This window comes from Aythya fuligula, chromosome 1 (genome assembly GCF_009819795.1).
Source record: "Aythya fuligula isolate bAytFul2 chromosome 1, bAytFul2.pri, whole genome shotgun sequence".
NCBI lineage: Eukaryota > Metazoa > Chordata > Aves > Anseriformes > Anatidae > Aythya > Aythya fuligula.
Window position 1 is genome coordinate 140,260,511 of NC_045559.1, and position 26,823 is coordinate 140,287,333.

A 26,823-nucleotide genomic window follows, 5' to 3' on the forward strand; every position below is an offset into this window, starting at 1 on the left:
TCAGAACTCTGAATATGTGTCGCTTAATCTGACGTTACTCGGGCTCTGCATCACAGTTATGAGAGTTGGCTGAGGAGCATTGGCTTGAGGTTGCTCCTCTGCAAAATAGCCCCAGAGGTAGTTGGGCTCATAAACCAACAGAACGGGTGGGTTGTTTTGCTCCGTGACATAGAAGCTTTCAGCTCCCTCCTCCTCTATATAGGACTGGAAAATGTGAGCAACATAATCCAGGAGTAGCAAATTAAACAAATGCCAGGATCCTAGATTTAAAGAAAAAAAAAATAATAATTGTAGCAATTTCTTAATTTGCATATCTTCAGGATATATTATTTTTAGAATGGCTTTATTGTAGTAATGGACTAGACAAAGCAGTCTAGCACTCATTAAATAATACTTACAGAATTACGTACTTCCAAATATCATGGCAAAATATGCACCAACTATGGGTTATAAACATAAGCAAAAGCCTTTTCCTCTTCTTATAGCTACAGAGAAGTGTCCTTGTGTTTATTCACTTTCCTGTTCAAGTTCTTCCCCCAGATTCACTGCTTATCAGCAGCCACCTGTCATCCCCATTTTCCCCTTGCACAGATAAAACATTCCACCTCTTTGCAGGAAAACCCTCCTACCTCTTTATGTTCTGTACCCATGGGATTAAATGGCCCACCTGGCAGCTGGGGGTATAAGAGCTAAAAGCCAAGAAAAAGACTCCTGAGGCCACTGAATTTTGAATTGTACCTTTGGTTGAAAGCTCTTACTGTGAAGAGTAGGTCATCTTCCATGCCATAAATTTCCATAGGAATTATCAAGCAATTCAGAGTCTCTGCATCCCACAAACATGTTTACATGGACATCAGTGAGGAGATATTACAATTTATATGCACAACCAAGACTTCCAGAGCTTTAAAAATGAGCAACACTGCCTCTTTTGATGTCTGAGAAGCTGCTGCTTCCGCTGTTGGTCCTTTTGTAGATCTTTAAATGATAGCAAAATAAGTGATAGGACTCGTTTATCTGTGTGACAAGGATGGGGACTTTTATACTTGAGTTCAGACTATACAGACCTGACACGAGGCATCAACGAGTGCTTCTATCAGCCTTATATCACAGGAGTTTTCAATATGCTAAACAAGAGTAAGCATGAGACAGAAGCTACCACTCCAGTTGTCCCTTGAGATAAGGAAGGGACACAGTTTTGAAAAGAGATTAGGTTGAAGCAGCTTGCTTGCAAAAGAGGAATGCATTAACTGCTAATAGCAAATAGCTTCAAAAAATGAATTTTTGAGATGTTAGGCAGTTTGTGCTGCAAACTGGTGCAGGACTTTTTTTTGCAGAGGAATCAGTGGCATCTGGTGACTCATCCGTGTTGACAAAAGATAGAGATGAAAGTCAGTGGTCAGGAAGCTGTTGCAATCCTCGTGATCTGAAGCTGTTTGGGTATAAATCTGCCAGTGTCCCCTTTTTGAAAGGAGGTCATAGTAGGAACTGTTAGACAGTCACAGGGACTCTTTGACAGTCACACCTTAAGAGAACCCAGAACTGTCAGGATCAGGACCCTGGAAGCATTTTGTAGGTGTGAAGTTCCAAAGCAGGTGTAGGTGTGTAGATAGGTGACTGTCCAGCCATCGTGGCTCAGCAATATGCCCCTGAACTCTACGGAAGGGAGACTGGTAAAAGAAATGGAGGTGTACCAGCTGATCTAAGGTTCTGTGGTGTAGAGGTACATTTGCAGAGAAGGAGGTGGGACTGAAACAGCTGTAGCATAGAATCACAGAATCATCAAGGTTGGAAAAGACCTTAAAAATCAACAATCCCAACCATCAACCTGAATTTCCAAGTCCCATCACTAAACCATGTCCCTTAGGGCTACCAAGTCCCATTTGCCCTGACTGCTGTAGCGCTTTTGTTCCTTGCAGCCTTGCAGGGGAGTAACTGCACGGTTCTTCTGACTGTACTCACCCGTGTAGAGGCTGGGTTTGGTTACTCGTATAGGATTTATTTTGTGGGGAGGCACACTGCATGAACGTGACAGACATCCACAGAAAATTTGACATTTTGACCCAGTAATTTTGTTTCCTCGGTGCATGCTGCATATTTTTACTTGCACGAGGCCCGCCATTCCTGCAAGAAATGCTGAGATCTAAGACATTTCTGAAAAGCAGTGACCCCTGAGTACAGAGCTTTTACACCAGGCGGCTTGTTAAGGTAACTGCCTAAGCCTTGTCCACTATGGCTCAAAACCCTACTGGAACAGAAAAAAGGGGAAGGCCAGACATTGTTAGATCATATAACCCAATGTCTTAAGGAACCAATGGTATTAAGAAAGAAGATAGTAATGAACAGTTCAATTGAAGCATCACAGAGAAACATTAAAATGTGGTGGGTTTTTTTGTTTTGTTTTGTTTTGTTTTGTTTTTTCAAACTCTCATATGTGAGAATAAGCCTTAATGCTGATGAAGTATATCACAAGGCTGTCTCAAGAGGAATGAAAACATTGCTTGTCACTAGTTTAAGGAAGGCTTAGAGGAAGAGATGTTCTACATCAGATGGCATTAATTGTGTTCCCAGCCACCGGCAACTGTAGAACAGGGAGGCAATTCATGAAACTCTTCTCATAGTGGGAAGAGGGGAGAGGATTTCATCACCATGGGGAATTTCTACAAACATTGTGTTTCCAGTGCTGTTATTGGAATTCATTCACGATTTCCACTCAGTGGCCAAAACATTGCATCCGATGTGGGAGAGTTTTGTGCAGGACTCTTCCGCAGAGATAGAGAGGAATGATGATTTTATTACTACTCTAATGAAGCAGCCCATGGACAGGGGAATGAACTGTGCTGTGTTCCACATAGTCACAGAACAAAACTCAAATCCTGCTCCTGGGAGTTTGCGTTCTAATTATGAGGCAAAAGGTAACAGCCAGATGCAGAAAAGGGGAGCGCACATGCATGCACAAACATAGACAGTAAGAGGGAAAGATTACTGAAGAATATAAAAGGCAGTAACCTTAGCATACCCTTTTGTTATGTCTTTGTAGAAAACACAGGGAAGTAGAGCTTTGAAGGGGGATTTCTAAGAAGATAATGAGGGCTTTTTGGCTATTTGTGTGAAGCTCCATCCAACAGAACAGGAAAAAATATGAAGGTACTTCTTTGAAAATCTAAAAAGTGATTCGTGCCGTCTGGGATCAGATGTTACTCAGAGGATACGGTGCATTTCTCCAGAATGAATAATAGATTGCTTCTGAAAGGTTTTCCAAATGAAGAGAAAGGCAGTTAGGTTTGAAGCCATATAGAAGTGAAACACAGAGCTGATTCAAGACACGGTTGTGCCGCTTCAAGCCGCTTTGAGTAAATGTGACTGCATGGCCCCCTCGCTTCCCTTGCCTTGCACTAGTGTGTGGTGGATTTGATGCTTGGCAGCTCCGAGCACTAAAGCAGAGAGAAGACTAACCCAGCTGAAGAGGTGACTAGTTTTCAATCAGTTTAATATCTTAAACAGCTTGCTGCTGGCTAGGCAAGCGCTTACACCAGTGCAAGCATAAGGAAAGGGAAGGAGCCTGTATCTGGTGTCAGAGGAACTAACCGCCTCATCGACAAGCATTTGGATCTGCTGTTCCTGTATCATGCAGGCAGAATCTGCAAGTCTGGGAGCTATCACGTGGGAGATGCGGAATTTTGGTGGTTTGGGGCACGTTAGTGCCCAAATTCTCCAGCACCACTCCTGCTGAAGCCCTTGCAGTGCTCGCACCTGAGGCTGCCGTTCCCCCTCAGGCACACGCCAGCTTCTGCCGAAAGAGGGAGTCCTGCTCTTCCCACCATCTCCAGCTGCATCTCCCTGCCGCCCTCCCTTCTGCTCACCTCGGAGAAGCGATGCCCTTTTTGGTTGTACCAACTTGAGTTTCTGTCCGTCGAGGTGACCCGGTGCCTCTGCCACCTCAGCTCCCAGAGGGGTGCCTCAGGTGGCAGCCACAAAACTGTCCCTTACTCACCAAAGCTGTCTGCGTAGTTGAGTGTCATTGCCTTGCTCACGGCCGTTAATAGGAAGTTCCACCTCAACTGGAAATCAGCTGCCAGTTTCCTAAATTCCTCTTTATTCCTGCTTGGCTACAAATAGAGAAAAAAAAAAAAAAAAAAGAAAAAAAAGATGCTTTATGATAAAGCTGGTTAATAGGATCCCATATTGTGTTGCAGATAATTCCCCTGCACAAACTGCATATGAAGGTGGAAAATTCAGCTTTTTTTTTTTTGGTTAGAAACCTAAAATAACTCGGGTTGAATGTCATTTTAGTTCAGGTCTTGTCCGGACAAGTTCTGAATATCTCCAAGGTATTCACTGCCTTTCTGGGTAACCTTTTCCTGTGGTGAACTATTCTTGTGGGCTTGTTGTTGTTGTAGGGTTTTGTTTGTTTGTTTTTGCTATTTGGGGTTTTGGTTGTTTGTTTTCTTTTTATCTATTCAAATTTCCTTTGCTGCAGCTTGTGTCTATTGCCTTATAATTGTGAACCCCCAGGAGAAGTCCCAGTCCATCTTCTCCGTACCATCCCATGAGGTAACTGATGGGTCTGTGAGATGGAGGCACCGCAGAACTACAAAGCGCTAATCCTAATTACAAAACCCACATGAATTATCAGGAAATAATTAAGCTGAAGAAGTACAGTTTGTCTTGCTTCTTCAGAAAAGAAAAAAAAAAAAAGAAAAAAGACTTAAACCACCCTCAACCCACCCTCAACCCTAAATTTGTTGTTCTGTCCAGCTGACTGAGGGCAGTGGTACCATCAAGCTATCATTAATTATGGATCACCGATGGAAGAGGGGTGCTAGAGTTGGCAACCTGGGGAAAGATCTTTATGCAAGGGTGATCTAACTCGAATCTTTCACCAGATGTAGAGCCATTGTGCTAGAATTTATCACGCCCCTACCACCTGCTAAAAACCAACAGTTTCACGAGTCAACAGTTCCAAGAATCATGAAGTGTTCTCTTTGTTTATACTAACATTTTTCTTACGGATCTTGGTGTATAAGGGAGCATTATTATAGCATGTGTCTACAAAATGAGACCAGATTCTGAAATCACCGAAGTGGATATATCCACAGACATAGGCTTGTAGTTGTTTGCACAGATGGAATTTTTGTATGCCAATTAATTCCCCCTTTTTTTTTTCTGCAGCATGCATAAATTGTGTCTATGCAAATCTGCAGTCTGGTCAGGTTGCTGCTATACAATGTAGTTCCTGCAAACTATTGACAGTCAGCTTGTAGGGGGATAGACGGTGTGATCACTCTTCCTTTTCTGAAAGTATTAAATGAATTTTATACCTCAATGACAAAAGCCTGAAGATTTGTAGACATACAGTTCAGGAGAACCCGAATATCTGTAGAAGGTGCCAGCAAAGATATTAAGTCATTCAAACCTACGAAAGATAGAAAGGAGATCATTACTTGAAGTGATTGGCTTACTTTTTGGTTTGTTTCTGCAGTTTCTAGCTTTTTTTTTTTTTTCTTTCATCTTTGGCTTAAGATATATTAAGACATCTGCTTATAGCATCTTGATTAATATAACTGTGCCATTCCTTGAATGGTGATTAGCACCCTGCTTTGAAATCAGTCAGAATTCAAGTTTATGTCCATATCTGCACCAACCTAGTCATCATGGCAAAAGTTGAAAGAGTAAACACTTCGTAAATCCAAGCTGGCATATGGCTATATGCAATACTAACTTGCTTATCTGAGCTTTCACAGGGTTGAGAAAAGAAATTTTATCTGTTGAGGGGGTAGAAACTGTTTTAAAACAATAACAGAAATTACTGAATATTCTGTAGCTCAATGGAAATACAGATAATATTGCCAAAAAACAGTGCAGGTGTTCCCACAAATGATTAGAACCTGCTACTCAGTGCCACCAGGTACATCACAACTGTACCCCTCAGGGTCTATACCCTCCTAGCTAAGAGGCCTTCCTGTGAAGCATTATTTATTAAAAATAACAATTTGGAAAGGCAATGGGAACAGAGAAATGCAGCAAATCCACCTTGGAAAAGATAATCATTGATATAAAGAGTAAATGAAATAAAAACTTTCTGCACGGCGTTTTTGATTTGAAGACGTATGTAAATATTATTTGCAGGGATCTCCTGGTGGTTCTGCGAACAAAGCAAATTATTATTCCTGCTGAAAGCAGTCACAGAAAGGCGGTGGTGCATCCCTAGTCAGAGAGCGCGCCGGCGGCAGGCCAGGAACAAAGAGCTCGGGCTTCTTCCATCGGTTCTGAGCACAGCCTGGTCCGAGACGCCTGCCTCTTGCTAATAATTCAAATGGCAGTCCATTAATCTGAGAATTAACTTGCCATTATGTTCCCATCGCTTTTCATTAAACCGGCAAATGCATTATGTCGTGGCTGCACGCAGGCTGTATTTCAGTGTTTACAGCTCAGCACCGATGCTACAGGCCGCAGTAGAGCAAAAGGGCAAGGAAGCTGAGAGGTCGGGAGCCCTTGTCCAGTTCAGCATACAATAGGTAAAATCCGGCCACGGGAAGTAATTTTGTGTACTTTGATTAATAACGGGGAAAATGCAGTTCTTGGAAACTTCTGTTTATCAAAGACAAGCATTAACGGTGAATGTCCCTGTTTGTCAACCTTCTCCTGGAAGATAAATCGTTTTAGAAACACAAACCCCACTCCTGCTGCTGGAGAGAGCTTTAAGAGAGAATCAGCACCGAAAGCCTTTCATTCTTAACCTTTAAAGTTAAAAGGATAATATTACATGCTCCATTCTCAATTATATTGGCTCCTTTCCAGGACACAGGGTTATTGCAAGACTATAATTCCCATTAGGGCAGATGCCATGAATAAACAAAAGGAAATGCTAGAGCTTTAACAATGTCAAGCAGGGGCTTAAATGGATAGAAAAATATAGAAACAAAAATATTACATTTGATTTCTGTGTCATTCTGCAGTTCATCTGGATTCCTAAACTTCTTTTGGAAGAGGTTTCCGGGCATATCCACAAATCCCTGGTTGATGACAGCATGCAAGTCTGATCTCAGACCAGTGACTTTGCTGTTGTTGTTCAAGACTATTCGCATTGTCTACGGATAATAAGAAAACAGTTAATATCTTTCATTTTTTTTCAAGCCCTTAACTCGGTCAAAAAAGCTTCTCTTATTCAATGTTAAGTTAGAATTGGGATTTTAAATAAATCACCAGTCTCCAAATGGAAAAAAAAAATAAAAAAGGAATCAAAGGAGATGAATCTTATGTTGTCTTCAAGTGTTTTTGTTCTGGGTGATACCATTTTCAATGACACTTTGTGGTGGGGTCTGTGGTGGAGCAGACAAGACTAACAGATGCTCAAAGTATCTGCCCAATTCTTTTTGCCTATAGTTATTTTAGTTATGCCAAATAACACTGTCTAAAAAATGAAATGGTATACTAGGATCAACTTTCCCTCAAAGACATCTATCATTAATATGTGTCAAAATTAAATTAAAAGACAAGTTTTCTTGAATTGCTCAAACCTTTGAGAAGGTATAAATAAGATTAGAAATATGGCATTAATTAAAATAATAGTAGGGATTGTGTCCCATTTTTCTGCTTTTAAGTCATTTGTGAATGAAGAATCTGGTTTTATATTTGTTCCCAGAAGTATTACTTACACGATATTGAAGACAATTTTCAGTCTAACTTCTGATCCTCATCTCTTTCTTTTTTTAATTAATTGCTAATATCACACAGTATTGCTTCAGATTCCTGATGACAATGTTTTAAGTGGAAAATGATGAAGGAAATTAAACATGAATCTATTAAAATTGATTCATACATAGATTTAGTCTCTCACTTTCATACTGAAACCTATGAGATCCAAAGATTGTTGAATTCGGGCATTTATTTCAGTAATTCGTGTTCAGTTTTGCCTTCTAGAGGAAAAATTGTTTTTGTAAAGTTCAGAAAAAACTTCAGGATTCACAAACGTTTTAACAAATCCCATTCATCGGGTGCATGGCAAAGAATGCTACTTACTGTGACCCCACAAACATTTGTTTTCAAGCAGAACTCCCAATCTAGAACTTTGTTCCTCATTACTGTGCTAGCATTACTCAAATATCACACGCAGCCTCATACTTGTTTGGTAGTCTTTTTCAGCTCAGTTAAAGACAAAGTGTCTTTCCTTGTTTTACGTGGAGTTTCCAGTGTCAAAGAGCACAGAATGTGAACATTGGGAGCTACCAGGTGCAGCACCTTCAGCAGGATGCTAGCACCCAGCTCCGTGTTCGAGTGTTTTAGAAATGTATTTAGTGTTTTTTAACCACTGCACTTCTGTATACTGAGTGTGATACTCCAACTGACTGAGAGCCAGCCCTGACAACACTTAAATACAGCTTACCAGAGGCAGGAATCAGCCCCAGGAAATGACACGTGTTATACTCAGATTCCTTTCTCACAGGGAATTCGTTCCTTTTTATACCCTAATTACTTCTGTATATCCAGGTAGTAGCAGATGTCAGCCTGCTTTATCTCCACATGATGGGAAAGTTACTTTTTTTTTCTTCTGAATGCTGACCCTGCCAAAATTGCTCAGATTTTCTCACCAGGTGGCTAAATTATTGCAAAGTACTCTACAAGGGACAGTGTGTTTACACCATTCTGAAGCTGCAGCTGCACAGTTCCTCAATAATACTTCTCATTAGGAGCACTGTCACCTGCTTTGACCACCTGTCTCTGGTTGAAATTCAACGTGCTTTTCAGACGGAGAAAACCAAGAAGGCTGATTAGGCTCCCATATAAGAAAATTAAATGTCAGGTTAAGATAGAAATAACCAAGAAAGGATGTGATAGAGGTCTGCAGGAAGAATTGCATGAAGAAGGGCACAAATTTTAGAACTAATAAAAGAAAGTGCTTTTTCACACAAGAAATAATCAAGTCCTGGGACTTACAACCCCAATACCTTATGAATGCCCAAACCAAGCTATTAGATGAAAGAATGTGGATACAACCTTCCTTTCAGATTGCTGGTAAGCCTGGAGAGTACAATGGCAAAAGAGTAGGGTAACATTTGCTCTATGCATACCTACTCTACCTGAGCATCTGAGAACAGGACATGCGTCCACGCAGACCTAGGGTCTGGTCTGACCGACTGAAACACTTTGTGGTTTTCTCTGAGTGACGTCCACCTCCCCATGAAGCACCTGCATGTTTCTCACATGCTGAAAATGTTAAACACCCACGGTGTCCAGCTAACCATCTTCTGGTATGCATTAGGTAGGGGAGTAATTTTGCAGGATAATCCTTATCTGGTATTTGTTTCACTGGAGCCCAGTATAAATAGCTACATGGTAAGGTCCCTAACAGAAGGTATAACTGAGGCTGTGTGACTGCTGAAAGATTATGGGGATGTTGGTTTACAGGACTTTCATATTTTCACTTGTTGAAGCTATTGTTTTTAAATTGCCAATGGGACTAAACATCGATTACACTGGAGCTCCTTTGACCTTCTCTTGCATTTTAAAGAGGCTCTGGAGAAGGTGCAAACACCATTTCCTTGTGCAAATGGTGTGAGGAGCTCATAATCATGAAGAAGAACCAGGCTGAGAGTGTGCTCAAGCTGTAAGTACAGATCTGACACAGTTTGTCAGGTCCAAAAGGTTCACTTTGTGTTGGTTAAACAGTGCAAAGTGAACATGCAGCAGCTAGAAGCTGCCACTGGTCTTAGGGTAAAATTCCCCCCAGTTAGGGTAAAACTCTCTTGCCCTAAATCTTGAGGGTGTAAATTAAATGTTGACTGTGACCTATCTGTTGTGTTGTGGCCTGGACTACCTCAAAAAAACCCACAAGGTTTAGGATCCAAGGACAGCAATGGAAGGAATGCTGCAGGGAGGGCACAGCCCATCAAAATAGCGCAGCAGTAAGTACAGGTTAACGAAGCAATTTACTTCACGGTGTTCAAAGGGCACAGCTCCTTGATGCATCTCATTTGTCACTGTGGCTGAGAAAAATGATACCGGAGAGCAAAAAGTAGACAGAGATATTAGATATATTTTGTCTCTCTCTTCCCCAGAAATAAAGCGATGCCCTGAGGAGTAAAGTTCAGAGGACAGTTCCCTGCAGCGCTCCTTCCAACACTGTCTGCTCAGAGGATGGAGGCTTTGCCAGCTGATCCCTGAGATCCATGAAAAAGCTCAAGGCCTTGTGCCCTTACAGACCTTGAGACCATGCAACTTCACTGCAAGCAATATATCAGTGGTTTCCCGTGTCTCACCTGACCCTTCTAACTACAGTGATGTTCTCCTCTCCATGGAGGACCACTAACCATACCTCAGAGGCTTTCACTCTAAGAGGGATACATACTATGAGGGCAGAGGTGTGTAGGAGGGTGATTTGGACCATTAGGAGCATGATTTGGACCAGTTGGTATACAGACAAGAACACCTGTGCTGCTGTTGTTCTGCTACAGCGGAGCATCTCGTAAATAATACCATCTGCAAGATGGGCTTCTGGAGTGAGTGAGATGCCCAGCTTTTTTTGGTTCACGGACTCTAGAACATACCTTGGCCATATTACAAAGATCTGTCTTTCTCCTGAGTCTTTTTATAAACAGTGTGACTTCTGTGAAAGAAGAGGCAGATGTTTCATATCATTAATATTTTATGCTCTTAAAGACATTAATGAAGACAGATCTCTTAAGTGAGAAAGCAGACCCCTCAGGGAGCAACAGGCAAGCTCAGGGCACATGGAGGTAACCGAGCTGCGTTCTGTGCTGGGGACCCTGCCAATTTAAGGCTTGCAAGCAGCAGCTGCCCAAGTTACTACTTTTCCTTCACTGCAAACCTGTCAGCCCGTGACGCACGGGAAAAATATTATTTTTTATTTTTTTTTTCCCATGAAATACTTCTCAAGCAAGAAAGCAAGAGAAATACTCTTTTATGTGTATGGTTTCAGATGACTGATGGCAACATTAATTCTAAACCTTCTATTTTTTGATTAGAGCGTTTACATTTTTCACTTTTATGTATCTATAATTCTTCAGAATTGATAATAAAAGCTGATTTCTGTTGCTGTATTCGCTCCTGTCTATAATGTGTTGGAATTATGAAAAGCATGGTCCAGGAATATCCTTTTTAGGGATAAAATCTAAAATAACTGATTCTCAGTTGCAGGAAAATCAAGAATAAAACAACTTAAAATCTTTTGCAGACGGGCAATGGTTTCCAAGTGAAAATTTCTATTTCTCTGACGTTTTTACAAACCCAGTCCTGGATGTGCATAGAAAGGGTTGTAGCTGGTTAATTACATGCACTTCCATGCACACAAATGTGTTAAAAGCAGATTACTGAGTTTGCTCTGCCAAGCATTTAAATGTAAGAACTGCCAGAATTAAGACTGACTGCAAGTCATTATTAAGCAGACGAATACGAACACAGCCCTGTGTCTATGCAGGAGCCCTGCTTTGTCACTGCAGAGGTGGTTCTCACCCAGTGAGCAACTGAGCAGCATTTTGGTTCAGCCAGATTCTTCATCATAAGGTATAAATCACAGAACCACAGAATGGTTTGGGTTGGAAGGGACCTTAAAGATCACCTAGTTCCAACCCCCTGCCATGGCAGGGACGTCTCACCACATCGGATTGCCCAAGGCCCTATCCAACCTGTCCTTGAACATTACGTATGCATGAACACATTTGCATACATAAATGTATGCATGTACGTACATATTTACAAACACACACCTTTGTATATTACAAGTTTTTCAAATCCTACTCTAATGACAGAGTCAGTTTCCTTTTTTTTTTTTTCTTCACTTTAAATTGAACTGCCCAATAGTCATTAATTAATTTATCTACATAAAACCACTTGCAAGGTAAAGAGACAGAAGAATACCTAAATTTCGAGGGCAGGGTGCTTATTATTCCTAGTCATCAACACAGTCAAAGTGATCATGGCAAAAGACATATCTTTAAAAAGATTCAAGTACACTTTAATTTACCATGATCTTGGAATAATTTGGGCTTAAATTTGTTTTCTCACGTCATCTGAGACCATTTATTTTTAACTGTATGCCAACTCTAGTCCTCGCTACTCTCAAGGTTACTTCAGCTGAAAGAGTTTCTTAAATAATTTCTGTAAGAGTCTTGTAACCCAATCTTCTCTGCGGTTTAAGCAAAGATTATTTTATGAAATTTCTCTGTTACTTGCATACCTTTACATTTGGTTGTTTGGAGCAGCACTGGCATCTCTTCCAAAGCATTAAGCAGCCAGAGTTTAACATTTTTGCTGAACAGTCTGATTGACTTCAGGTACTGCACAGACACCTCCTCCAGGAAGTCACGAAGGAGAATGTTCTCCATTTCCTACAATACAAATGGATGGAGCTGCACGAGTGGTGTACTACAGCTATTTATAGCAGCATGAAATAAAACTGTACTGATGGCTTAAATGTAAATCGTGAATAAAGACCATTCTTTTCCTCCACTTAAAGCAGTAACTAAGCTACATTTATTAGCAGAAGGAATGAGATCCTGCAGCAAGCATTGTTTCCTGAATTAATTACTGGACACTGCTTGGTGACCTGCTGTGAATAAGAAGCAAATCATTTTGAGCAGGAAGCTCCGTATGTCAATGTGGAATGTCACTGAGAAATTCAGTAGTGTTATCAAAGGAAAAATAACTCCCTTCAGGTTTAGAAAACAGCTATCAGTCAGAATTTCAGTCACATATCCTCATGCCAGAACCACAGACCACATTTATAACAGCATACTCCATTGATGTTAGGGACTTTCAAGGGAAGATATGGCAGCAAAGTGGCAGTTGTCTCAAATTCCAACAGATCCTTTCAAAATCCAAACTGTGCTGGCTCAAAATTATATATATATATAATAAAATGCCATTGTACATCACACAATAAACATCTGGTCTTTCACAGGTAGAGCTAGCAAAAAAACACAAATACAAAATAATTACAAGAAACACGTCTACAGTACCTGGAATAGCTGCTTATCATAGCACTTGAATAGCTCGCACACATCTGGCAAGGACATAAATGCTATTTTTTCAGGCTGCAGAGACTTCCAGAATGACACAATGCAGTCTTCCACCTATTGCACAAAATCTGTTAATGAATTTTCACCAATTTTATGCCAGTGAAATGTGAATTGTGACTCAGTGAAATGACACACGTTAGCACAGAAGCAAAAGAATAGTCCTGGAGCCAGGCTGGCTCCAGGGAGGGAGCATCCTGGGGCAGCATGCTGAACCTGGCAAGGCAGCATGAGAAAGAGGAGAGAAACAAATTGTAGCACGGATATGTGGATACAGTGAGAAATACGTGTCCATGGCCTTGTGTTTTGTGCCTACAACATCAAATAGAGCAGGTCATGTTAATTAAGAATTCCAGAATAATTGGACTGAATGCTCCTTTTGTTTATAAATGATCATCTACCTTAGATAAAACCATCAGCTAAATGAACTACAAAGAAACAATTTCATTTTTATAGATGTCTGCTGACACCACGAGTGCTATTGAAGCAAAGACATACCTTGTCAAACTCCTCCATTCTCACAACCTGTAAAAGGACTTGGCAGTAGTTATTGTACTCATTTGCAAGCAGTACAACCTGGAGAAGGTGAACAAAAAGAGTGTACAAAAAGATCACACAGGCAACGAGCTACTTTGTTTGCTTACTGCATACTTAAACGTACCGTTTCATAGGGGTATTTCTTCGCTAACTCTTGCTCCCAAGGATAGACTGTCCTGAATTCAGGCAAAAGGTACTCATATCTGTCTTCTTCAGTCTTCAAATAAGTGACCAATGGAAAATAGTGCAAATCCTGGCCCTCAATGCATCAGAATTTATTTTAAACGATTAAAAAGAATCACAATTATCTTGTCACTCCTGTTAAAGGTATATTCTGTTGTATAACATTATTTTTTAATAAGATGTATTTTTTTTTTATAGAAAGTATGGGTGGGTGAAAGAAATAGGAAGGTTGACTAAATGTTCAAATTCCAAATAGTACATGAATTTCTTTCCAAAGCAAGTGAATATTTAACGCTATACATACCTTACACATATATTTTCTATACCACTCATTTCGCAGTAGAAGCCTCCTAAATAAGGCTAAAGTTAGTTGGCTTTGCTATAGGGATGGCAGCATGGTTTTCATCAGCTGTCGTTACATGCACTTCAGTGCACTCATTACTGTGTTTGAGTGCTCTGCAAAAATAAGAAAGACCCCCAGTCTCTCATTTTCCTCACTTTGGTCCCCATAATTCTGCTGCTCCTGCTCTGTAGGCTGACTTCCAGCAACCCCAGTGTCACGCCAATTCATTACCCTGCACATATTTGAGAACTGCCAGGGGTTAGCCGAGCATCAGCCCCTTTTGGTGAGCAGGGATGCTGTTCCTTTTTCTTAATCACAGTATTTTAAAGACCCCTTGTGACGGTAAACTCATGGTGATTGAAGGGACACTGTCTCAGCAGCATGAGGGGCTATAACAGTGGGTTTCAGAAAAGGAAGGCTGTGCCCCACCAACTCCCCCAGTGTTCAAAACCTGGGCAGTCAGTCACAGTTTCCACTCTCAGTATAGATAAAATTATCTGAGCTAACATTTAGACAATAAAAATACTTAGCTGTCAGGTGAAACAAGAGAAGGGGGAGTAAGCATCTAGTGAGGTTACGCAGACAAAAATTATTTCATGGATTATGATGGGTTAATTGCATTTCATTAGAGCATTTTATATAGCAGTTCTAACTAAATAGACAGAAAACCATTTTATTCTAAGTCTAATTTATCTAAAACTCACTGTTCCTATTTTTTGGCCATTGCTCTTGTAACCAGCTGCATCTGCCGAACTGCAGGCATCTCCACTGTGGTGAAATATACAACATGAAACCCATTTAAAAAAGCACACCAATTTTTTTCTGCATTCAGCTAAAAAAATGATCACCAAGTGGATAGATAGAGAGCACTAGGATGAAGTAGACAGCAGTGTGTTTGTGAAAACAAACCTTCTCTTTCCTGTCATTCAGCAGCCCCAGGATTTTCTAATGAATCTGAAGACTAATTTCTTCATTTTAAGATAAAAACGAGCTATTCTGTACACAGACAGCAAGGTATTAGCCATTTAACAGAGCAATATCTTCCAAATATCTTCCAACTTCCTGTACATTATACATGATTTTGTAGTTGTAGTTGCAGTTCATTTGGAATAATAAAAATCATAGACAAGCAAACAATGAAAGCATAATCATCTGTGTGCTTTGATTTCACAATGGCCCCATTTTCTGCTCCCTTTATCGGTTTAGATGACTTTTTTTTTTCCTGACAGTCCCTCATGTACTTTGCAAGTCTTCCGTGGTGCTCCACACCATCAGCACTCCCATGGCTCTGCATAGGGCTGACAACTGGCTTTGGGCTGAAAAACCCAGGCTGGGGGGCAGTGGGCTGCTTTCCTGCTTTACCATCCCCTCCCTCCCTCTCCCCATGCCTGCTTTGCTGAGGCTGGTCCTGCAGGAGAGAGGGGCAATGCTGCTAAGAAAAGGGACGTGCTGCAAGAACTGGATCCCCCCAGCTGCCCCGCTCTGCTGACACCTGCTCGAAGCCTCTGAGGACATTTTGAGCACCAGGGCCCTCGTGGCCTCCCCTGTTTTGAGGGGTGGCAGTCGGGGCTTTGCAGGAAGCATGCAGCCCTCAGTGACTGCCAGCACCCAGGCCCTCTAACAGGATGCTGCCTGTGTGCTGCTGACCGTGGGCTTTCACTGCTGTGAGACCTGATAAACCAGGGTACAGCTGCGTGTCCTGAAGGGGCAGAAGACAGAAATGCCAGCTTATCCATGTGCGAACTCAAGGCACTGAACGTGCCCCCTCATGCTGTGCTGTCCACGGGGCTGACCCTTGCCACCTTGCTCTCTGCCTGCCAAAGGCCAGGCATGTCACTACTGCATGTGTTTGGTCCCCATAAACATAAGAATGGTTAAATGAGTATGTTTTACAGTACTTCCACCAAATGGCTCGTCCTTGCGGGTTGCTAAAGCCCGTGGAACAAAATTAACAAACATTTTCCAGTCCCTGCTCTCCCCGAGCAGGCGGCCCTTCTGCTGCTATGGCAACACCTCTCAGCGCCGCTCTCCCTCAGCGGGCCGCCCAGCTCCCTTCTCCCCATGTGTGGGGAGGATGTTGGGTGGTAGCCTTCTCCCTCCCACACCCCACAGATCCCTTGGGAGCCCTATCTGCCAGCTCTTGTCCCACCCTTGCTAGCTAAGGCGAGCACGGGCGTGATCCCGCTGCTAGCAGAGGGGCTTTGGACTCACCCGCTGCCCGTCGGGGTGCTCAGCTGCCACGCAGAAGCGGCCATCACCTCCCCTGGAGAGCGGTGCCTGGGCAGAGACAGGGCACACAGCATGGAAAGTGGGTGAAAAGAGATTGCAACGTGATACAGCAGAGCCACAGGGGTTCAACTGTGTCTCCCGATGAGGCTGGGATGGTGCTGGGAAGGGGGAGCTAGAGCTGAAGTGGGAGACGCAGAGGTAGGGATGACAAGAAGACTAACAGGAGAGCAGGAGGGACAAAGGAAAAATGAAAGGAGGGAGTATGGTGAATGTGACTTCTGGATTACTCTGAGATTAGAAAGGATAATTTCCTAGAGTCACATGCAATTTTTTTATAGGACAATTACAAGTTTGCCCTACTAGAAAGTCAGAAGCCTAAGCCTTCCCTATTACTAGATCATAAAGTAACTCTCACGAAGCCAAAATTTGCTGGCATTCATACAGTATTGCCATACTCCAAGCCTCCTTGATCTGCCACAGCAGCTGCCATTTTAGGGAGGCCTCATTCTCAAAGTTCCCATTCCAAAGACACCCTAGTGTAATGTAAATTGTTAAATTCCTATAATGTATTTGGAGACCCCTTTGGTTACAGCTTTGCTTGTTTACACTACTTCCACATCATCATCAGAGTTACAGTATACATATCCTCAAAAACCCTCTAGATTTCAAAGCAGAGCAGCTCACAGGTGCTTTGTAAGAGTATCCTCTTCACTTCTCGTGTGAGCTCATTCCAGGCCAGCACCCTGACACATCCAAGGCCCCGCTGACTACCAAAAGGCAAATGCCTCTTTGTAGGCAAAGGCAAGCTATTTTAATCTTACGGCCATTTCTGTGACACCAACAAGCAAAGCTCCCAACCTGCCAGACCCTTCACAGGCCCAGTTCCTTGCTACCAGCAACCTGGCAAGTGACGATCTCAATAGGGTCAAGAAACACTGCTTTCAGTACAGTTCAGAAACCAGCCCTTTCTTTGACAGCCTGGAGGTTGGGTGGATGCGTGGGTCTCTCAGCTGGGCTTTCGGCTCCACCTTCCCCTCAGGTAGATGCTACAGGAGAAGCACCTGCATGTGGGCCTCGGTTCAGGCATGGGAGGAGAGAGCAGTCATTTGGGACTTGTTCACTATTCAAAGAAACACCCCCATCTCTGCCAGAGGGGAATGGCAACAAGCCAGTAAGGTCTATCCCACTTGTTGGGTCTGGTCCATGGACCAGCATTTGGGCTGCACTGCAATGGCGTATTCAAAATCTTCTTCACTATTAGCTGGAAATTTCCATACCAAAACGCTCTTACAGATTGAAGCTTTATGGATTAAATACCCCCAATATATAATACTTATTATATTGGATCACATAAAATTAATTCATGTTTCTAAAAGTATTGACCCCTACAGAGAAGACAGTAAAGATGAGGTATTTTCTTATGCACTCCTGCTTATTTGCAAAGCATATACAACCTGATGGAATTAAACTGAATTAGATGGCCAAGACCACTGCTTATTTTGTATGTGGCCTATTTTATTTGGGGGTATGGGGGGTGGATTAGTGGTGCTCATGCCTCTCCAGCTGCATTTGATTTGTTGTTGTTGTTGACTTTTATTGCTGTTGTTTGTTTCTTTGATTGTTTTTACTGATTTCTATTTTCTTCCGCTGTCCTTTAACAGACCCTAAGAAGTAGTAGTTGCACCTGACTGCCCAGGGGCTGCTGTTGCTCAGGCTGGCTCTGGACAGGGGCACTGGCTGTATTTAGAGTGGAAGCTGCTCTAATTACAGCTGTCTGGCTTCACACAACAGCTGAAATGAAGGAAGCATCAGACAAAATACTTTCATAGTTAAGAGACTTACAACTCTCAAGAGAATTGCAACTAGAAAGATTTTTTTTTTCTGAATAAAATTTATTTTAATATTGAGTGCATTGATAGATAGGGATGTCACTTCAGCAAGGATCTCATTTGAAACGAGCCTCGAGTTGCCTATGAATAATTTCTTTGAACTCGACAACTGATTGCCACTTGATCATGTATAGAACCTGATCCCTTGCCCTGCCCTTTCCTTATCCTTGCTCTGTTGTCACTCTGTGGACTGCTGCAACATGGCTCCACTGTAAAGCCAGCAAAGACAGGCAGCAAACCCACAGGGATAATTTTTCCATTCTCTTGCAGTGTGTGTATTCAATTAAGTAACTATACTATAAAATACCACAGACAGGGAAACAGCTTTCATAATAGCCAGAATATCTGGGTGCTTAATAGCCTCTCTTGTATCCCTAGAACACTCATGCTATAGACAGCTGCTATAACCCCATTTAAAAGAATGGAAACCGAAGTACAGAATCCATTCATACACACATCTCCTCTTTTTATTTTCTCTCTTGGAGAAATGCAAGTCTGTAGCTTGTTTATCTCAACCATGACCTTCCTCGCCCTGCCTGCAACTGGGATGTGATCAAGTCTACAGTTAGCTTGCCTCAGTATCCTACATTCATCAATTATTTCTAGATTTTCCATTTTTGCAATCAATTTCCACTCCTGCCTTATACATTTTCTCATTGCTGTTCTCTTACAAGTGGTGATTTTAAAATCTGAAATTTTAAAACAAAACGAGGGAAGCATTTTCAAAGTAATATGCCTCATTTTTTCAAGGAGCAAAATCCAGATAACATGATTGCACATAGGACTCTTCAAAACAGTGCAGTCATTTATACTTCAATACATATCTCTTCACCCTACTGTTTACCAAGGAGGTTGCTACAATGTCAAGAAGCAATTGTCAGTACATTTATTTGAGCTCCCATTTAGAGTCTCTATGTATAATGCTCCTTTAGTTTTGTCGAGTGTTCCTGTTTTTAAGACCTACATGTCTAAAATATCCAATTTGAGGAAATCCAATAAGGCAGGACACTTATTCAAGATGGATTTTCCTTAGAAGGGACATTACTCACAGGAACAGCACTTCTATAGAGTGTATAAGAGAAAGAAAAAATAATAACACTGTTGACAATGCTCAGCAGATGGTTTACAGAGTTCTAAATGCAGACGATATATAGACTGTCAGGTGATATTTTATGATTAAAACATTTAGAAAACAAACCTGAGATATTTTTTTTCGGACAGAAGAAAGCAATACCGTGCATAAAAGGGAGAGTTCTTCTTGATAGCTATTCCATCATAATGATACCTAGAAGATAAAAAAAAAAAACCTGATCAACAGACAAGCCTGTGATTTTCAGGAAAGTCAGCAAAGAATTCATATTCCTCCACTGAAAGCACATTTAAGCAAGAAAAGAGCAAGTAAAAAAAGGTACATTTATTTTTTAAATTCTGCGTTTTTAAAAATTCTGATTAAAACTTATTTCCCTGATGCAAAGTACTTGCACAAATGTTTCTAGAAAGACTTTACAATATTTTTTAACATTTTTTTTTTCCCAGAATAATATCTTCTTTTAAATGAAGAGCTGTAAGCCAGCACACATGATGCAACAGGTTTGCATGGGACAACTGGAGAAGCTGAGGTCCAGAGTCTCAGCTGATAGTTTCCATGCCCCCTCTGAAGCCAAAGGCTTGCGTGCAGCTGCAGCGCAGTGCTTTACACCAGCTTACGGACTGGTTGGCCCATCGGTGGAAGCTAAAAGCAAGAAACCTGCAAGACCTGCTATGGTTTTATGCCCATCCTGGTGAGCAGTGGGAGCCAGGTGCCACCAGCGGGTTCTGCAGGAGCCTTTCCAGACAGCATCACCGCCTGCTGCAGGGTGGCCAAGGAGGTGTCTGGCCCTCAGCAGCCACCAGATGGTGACCTGCTGCCGGTGGGAGGCCCAGGGCCACCGCGCACCAGGCGAAGCCCGGGAGCATCTGTGGCGAGGCACTCCCAAAACGCTGGGTCTCGCCGGATCAAGCTGATAGCAAGCCCAGACTAGTGGGGAAAAATCACAGATCAAGCAAGGGCATGTCACTCGCCAAGCCAGTGCGATACAGCTGCTCCAAAGGCTTGTGAAATTACTGCGTCTCAGTGCCCTTAAAACAGCGCCTTTTCCAGTCTGGATGTTCAGAGTGTGATTATATATTTGGACAGTGAATCAATGCAAGTGTATCGATCTCAGTCCTCCTGCCTGTGCTCTAGAGGAAGAGAGGGAAGGGAGATGGAGGAGGAGATCAGATCTGGGCTGATCTGATTTATCTGGTTTTATGCTGTGTACAACAGTTCTTTTGACCACCAGTACCCTCCAGGTCACGGCACAGATACGTGCAAGGATGAGCACTCTGTGCCTGCAAGCACATACACCACTGCTGCCTGCTCCACATCACCCAGCCCCAAGCATCCGGGACACCGTGTCCCAGGAGCACTGAGGAAGGCTGTGAGGTCCAGCAGCTGCCTCACATGAGCCCAGCTGTTAAAGCAAGGACAACTCCGAGCACTGATTTTTTGAGAGCTAGTGTTATTTGCAACTCATATGCTAGTGGAGCTGCTCTGATGTGGTGGATTTTGTGGAATTAACTCCATCTTCATGTATGTGGTGACATCATGAATCTCTCTGGGTCTGTTTTTGCAATTTGGGACGGACTTGAAATCAAATATTCAGCTGCTGTATTAGTGCTGGAGCTGAAAAATCATCCATTACAAAAATCTATTACAGCAGTTACACATAACATTTTTTAAACAAAGGAAGCTAAACCAATACCTGGCGCTGCCTCTTGTGCCCAGCCTTCTTGTCCCCAGACCTGGGAAAACTAACCGAATAAGCTAAATAAAAGAGAAAATTACAGTTACTTAGCAAAATCATTCTAAAGCACAAAAGCGTATCTACTACATTTTTTTCTCCTTAATCATTTCTTTTGCTTTCCATGACTTGCAGGCTAATACCTGTCCTTACATACCTCTCAAATGGTAACTGCTGAACTGAACTCAATCAGGCTTTTGCGGATCGAAATCTAAGTAATTTAAGGGATTACCTCCCTCGGGTAGGAATTTCTATTTTTTTTTTTTTAGACCAGCTTGTTTTGCCTCGCTCGCACTGAAGCACACCCAACGCACACAGCGGGAGACCACCCACAGCCGGGTGGGTGCAGCAACCGGGGGAACTCGATCTGCAAGAGCACGTCTGGCTGGGGGCCTGTGAAAGTGCCGTGACTCTCCAGTCCTCGGCCAGCCCTGTGAGCCTTACTCATCCCAGCAGGGTTTACTCACGCAGCCCACTGGCTCGTGCAAGGAGCATTTGCAGGCTGGGGTCTGACTTATCTGGGTTTGAGAGGCTGCATCAGCGAGCTGCAGAGCGACCTTTTGACCACCCCCGTGGTAAATGTGAGCTGAGGTCACGCAGCATCTGCCAAGGTTAAGCCCTGCAGAATAATAAGATACTGTCGGGGCAATAACCCACTTCACCATGATTATTCTGCATGAGCTATCCTGTGAAGACAGAGCATAGCCAGGGGTGGCTGGAGCTAACCATACAGCAGGAAGAGAGAGAGGATCGAGTGTGCAACGCTGGTGTTGAGCAAGGGGAGCCTCCACTCAGCAGCACAATGTCTAGACGTTGTGCAAAGTGCGATTTGTTGGCCTTCAGGCCCACTCGAGGACAGACTTCCCCAACACACACCAACCTGCAGCCTCAGTGTTAGCAGTGCTCTTCTGGAAACAGGGATATATTTGGACAGAGTGATCAAGCAGATTGAATTAGTGCCATCTTAAATGACCGCAGCTTGATTCACACGGGGCTTGATTGCTAAAATCCTCACAGTCACGTAGCGTGGTCAGGTTGCTACAGGTTGGTGAATTATTAATAGCTCAGCCCACTAGCCAGCCTCTGGTAACTGGTTACACGTGCACCTTCGGCTGAAACCCACGGAGCTGCAGTTCCTGCCCCCCTCAGCCCCTCGCTGCTACCTCTCGCTATAGCAGGACACACCAACCAATTCAAGACATCGGGGAGCTGCCCCCCAGCTTGCTCACTTGCACAGCAAGGAGCTGGGTAGGCCAAGGCTGCGAGCAAACAGTTGTGAGCACCGACCTCCAGCAGCTATGGCTCATCAACTAAGCCCTTCTGCGTGACCAGACTCATGCTTCAGCCTTGCCTGTCCCAGCTGAAAAGTGCATTAGCCTAAACCACAAGAAGGCTTAGCTTACCGGTGGTAGGGCAATCATGCTGGCGCACCTGAAAGCGCACAGACAGGATGGGATTCATCTCACCTATTGGGCTACCAGGTAGAGATGTGTAAGCTAGTCACTGCAGACTCCATAGTCAATAAAGAAAAACAGGCGGTTCTGAGGTGCAGTTCACCTGAGCTGACTCATTTAGGGTGAGAGGAATCATGTGTAACTATTTATTTCTCTCCATTGACTACCGAGAGATGGTGATGGGTTGCATGGCAAACATCTCCACCAAAATGGACAAGTTCTGCCATGGGTTTGGCTGATGGGTGGTGATCCATTGAGCTGTGCTAAATCCATCACGCTGCATCATTCACTCCAGTCTAAGTAAGAGTGACTTAACTTTAACCCATTTAAATATATATATATATATATATATATATTCAACTGAATTGAGATAAATGATTCCTAAAATGAGGTTATCCACACACACACAATTGATTTCAGTTGATTCCAAAATTGTTTGCTACCTCCTTTACTTGTATTATTTTCATTCTCTTCTAAAACAATGCTTAGTAGCTCTTGCTATGGACACTAATGAGAGAATATTAGCAGTAAAAATAACAAACTCTGAACAAAAATTCCGAGCGGCAAACAATCCCAAGCCATTCTGTTTTCCTTAATTGGCTAAATAAAGTTTAATAGCTGTAAGTGTTTGCTGCAATTGGGGTTTCTAAGTGGTGATTGCCCTGTGGGTTGTATCAGCTTCCACTTATTAGGAGAGTGTAACTGTTTAAAGGAGATTGGGTTTTGCATCTGCATTTAGTTTGCCTGGATGATTCTGTAAAGACCTTTGTGTGTGTGGTTGGAGTAAAACCTCCCTAAGTATAATTAAACACTAAAGCATAACAAACAAAGGGGTCTTTTAAGGACAGAAGAATCAGCTCCTCAGGACTAGTTTATTAACCTGGCACAGTTTACTCCGGTAAAGCCTTCTAGAATATATTGGGAGAGCTTACCAGAAATATATTAGCAAAGACACAAGCATAGCTGCCATTCCTAGCTCAACACAAATCTCTGTGCAACTGCCACAGAAAATAAAAGAGTGATGCAACTCTCCAGATAAACCAAAGGGGTATGAAGGACCATATACAAGCCTTCAAATACAACCTTTTCCAAGCTCTTTGGAAAATTATTTACCCTATTACAGCAAAATACATTACATATGAACCCTTCTCTATTATTTAATCTTTCTTGGTATGCACTGAGTATATTTGATACAAACTTATCCAATTTTCTGTTTGGGTATCTCAGCTTCTTATCTTATATATCCTGTCTACTCGGTACCTTTCCAAAGGTGGCTGAATTTACTTGATCCTTGGCACCTGGGTTGCAGTTTTCGATATACATTTCGTACAGTAGCCAGCGGGGTACCGTGCATCCTTCACACAAATAGAAATTGTCAGCTATCCTTTAAAACAAACAAACAAAAAATAATCAGTTTATGTCAGAATTAGAAAACAGGGTTGTTAATGCGAAATTTTAATAGTTAATCAGGTTTAGAGTGAACTCCATAGAAGTTACTAAAAGGAAAGTTCTACTTTCCTTTTTATTTTTTTTTCTTCCCAACATGTAAGAGCACTCATGTGAGATTCTATTAAGAAATTAACTGGATCTCATGGTTTTTAATAAAGAAATACAACTTAGTGGTACCAATCTAACGTTAAAACCAATATGCAGGACATTAACTACTCTCTAATAGGACACAGTTTTTATCTTCTAATTACAAAGGTCTCTGCTGTACCGAAGACAATATTGTGAGCCTTTTTTTCTTCTGAAATGTCCAGGGTGATGTTTTGGGATGGAGAGTGCACAAATGATGAAGGACCAAAGTATTTTCTCATACAACCTCGCTGATTTTAGCACAAGTTTAACAACAGAACAGATTCTTAAGTTATATTTACTATGTATTAGGACCAACAGTGCCTAAACTGTTCTCAGTGTTTAAGTACTTGCCCTTTGGCCAAACCCCTTGCTCATCCTACCTGTTGGAGTGGTCATAGTCAAGTCAATGCAACTATTTGCATGAGTGAGATAAAGAAGATGTGAGCTTAGTTACTTCTGAGCCTAAGTTATTACCTTCACCAGAATAAAGACCCTTAGTTATGAGATAGTGGCAATGGTTTTGATGTCAGAAGGTAATAGCTTCCCCAGTGCAAATACAGAGGCAAAGCTGGAGCAGAGAAGCAGAGAGGGGATTACTTTTCAAAGCATGACACGCCGATCATATAGCCGTGTTTTCTCACCGTGACTCCACTTCTGTTTTGCCCGATGATTTATGCATATTTAATTGTTTTATCAGACGAACGCTGGTGCAGCACAGTGCCAGTTGCTCATTGTGTCTTTACCAACCATCGGGTTGGCTCAGAGCACGGACTTCTCCCAGTTGCCCATTGAGATAACAAGTTCAGGCTTTAATTTGGTGTTGCCCACAGCATTAACAGCCTGATTTCAGGCTATGCAGTGTTTGTCTTTCTCTGTTAGCTTTATGGGTGGTAGATAATGGACGAGGCCTTCAGTGAACAGGATTGCTAGAACAGAGGCCGCTCGATGATGGGGAGCAAGGACATCATCACCGTGCAGCCCACCTATGGGGCATTTCCCTCCGTGGGGCCAAATGGTGAATGAAACTTATTCCAGGTAAGAGTCCTGACCAAGCGCTGCCTCCCAGCAGACAGAAATACTTGTTTGGTCTAGGACAGCCATCTCAAAACCCTTCATAATTGAGCAGTCCCTGAGGAGATTAAACCGAAGTCCAAATTCATCCTTAATATAACACCGCAAGCGCCGCTGGATGTGGAGCAGAAATTAATTCATGCTTCAGTTACTGATTTCTGCCAATAGGTTTGCTTCGGCACTTAACCATTTACTGACAAAATATTGGGGAATTTCGTTTCATGATTTTTTCGTCTATTAAACTGCAAGCCTTTTTCAAACAGCAAATTGAACACATAATAAATAAACACTGTATAACAGCAAAAAAGTGTACAAAGAGAAGAGCGCTGTGCTTGTCTTCTTATCCACTAGACCCAAGGTTCTCAAAACCTGGGTGTTTGTGGCATGCATCAAAACAAAACTGGCAGGAAAATCAGCAAGAGCAAAAGGGAAGGGAGAGGTAAGGGAGGACAATGGAGAGTTAAAGAATCACATGGGGAAGAACCTCCTCCGTTTATCTACTGCTTTCTATCCACATTTTCATTTCTATCTTTCCATTAGGATCATTATGTGTTCAATTCTCCAGGTTTTCTGGGATCTGCCACCTGTTACACGTGCAGCTTTGGTAGCCAGCCCATCACGTGGGGTAGCAAGTCTGCTATTAAACCACTTCTCCAGCAAAAGCATCTTCTGCTATTTTCAGTGCACCAACCACAAAACAGGGCTAAACCTTCAAAAATTTCAAAACCTGGAAAGGTGATTTGGGTTGAATTAAAAAATAAATAAATAATGCTTATCTTTCGAAGGGTCATTTATGATTCAGTTTTATGCAGCGTCTCGAGGCTGTGGGATCCCCTGGTGGGATGCCCCTTGTCGGGGTGCGTCCACCGCAGCGAATGGGCAGAATGACCCTGATGTTCAGATTTTGCTGAGAGAGGGGGGATAGAAGAACTGAGACTGAGGTGCTGTCGAGTTCAGGTTCTCTTACAGGTGTTGCTGTTGCTTCACGCACGGTTTCACAGAATCACAGAATTTCTAGGTTGGAAAAGACCTCAAGATCATCGAGTCCAACCTCTGACCTAACGCTAACAGTCCCCACTAAACCATATCCCTAAGCTCTACATCTAAACGTCTTTTGAAGACTTCCAGGGATGGTGACTCCACCACTTCCCTGGGCAGCCTGTTCCAATGTTTCAATACTCTTTGCTGGCTGGATTCAACCGCGCATGGGGAAGGAAGGCCGGGAACCCTTTTTTCTCTTTCTCTGCCACACGGCTGATGGCACTTTTCACCAAACCCAAGAAAAACCAAGGTGACAACCTCACCCCTCTGCAGCAAGCCTCCCGCAGTGTCGGGGTGCAGCCGTTGCCCTCACCCCGGGGACACAGCGCGGGGAGCAGCGGGGGCTCCGCATCGCCCCGCCGAGGATGCTCCCACCAAGGGGCGGCACGGGCGGGACAAGTGACCCCATTCCCCTGCATCAAACCCCCTCCAGGCGAACCGTGGCAGGACGCAGGCTCTCAGGACGAGTTCCCCGCTGTCCTGACACCTTCGGCCTTACAAAAACCATCGCGGGCGTTATCGCCGGGCCCCCTCCGTGCCGGCGCTGCCCGGCCCCATCCCCGCCCTCCCCACGGCGCGGGCGGCGGGCACGCACCAGCGGGTGATGGAGAGGTGCAGGAGGGAGGTGGGGCTGCCCTCGGACAT

The 26,823-nt window shown here is 42.9% G+C and overlaps 1 protein-coding gene across 1 annotated transcript; it reads right to left on the minus strand.

Moving 5' to 3' along the window:
• RFX8 (RFX family member 8, lacking RFX DNA binding domain) lies at positions 1–26,823 on the minus strand. The gene is made up of 15 exons (XM_032208273.1): positions 26,774–26,823; positions 23,749–23,872; positions 20,996–21,057; positions 19,411–19,497; positions 16,306–16,371; positions 14,799–14,862; positions 13,693–13,821; positions 13,530–13,607; positions 12,975–13,088; positions 12,194–12,344; positions 10,545–10,603; positions 6,932–7,088; positions 5,319–5,413; positions 3,992–4,106; positions 1–260 (listed from the first exon to the last, which is right to left on the minus strand). Exons 1-15 carry the CDS (start codon positions 26,821–26,823, stop codon positions 1–3), a joined length of 1,611 nt encoding a protein of 536 aa, XP_032064164.1.

Bases quoted from the DNA above. Each gene is read 5' to 3' on its own strand.
- RFX8 (XM_032208273.1), bottom strand. From the start codon at position 26,823: ATGTCCGAGGGCAGCCCCACCTCCCTCCTGCACCTCTCCATCACCCGC. The intron at 7,089-10,544 runs GTATGTTCTAGA...TATTATCCGTAG, and splicing joins ATCTTTGTAATATGGCCAAG to ACAATGCGAATAGTCTTGAA. The intron at 5,414-6,931 runs GTAATATTTTTG...TATCTTTCGTAG, and splicing joins GAATGACACAGAAATCAAAT to GTTTGAATGACTTAATATCT.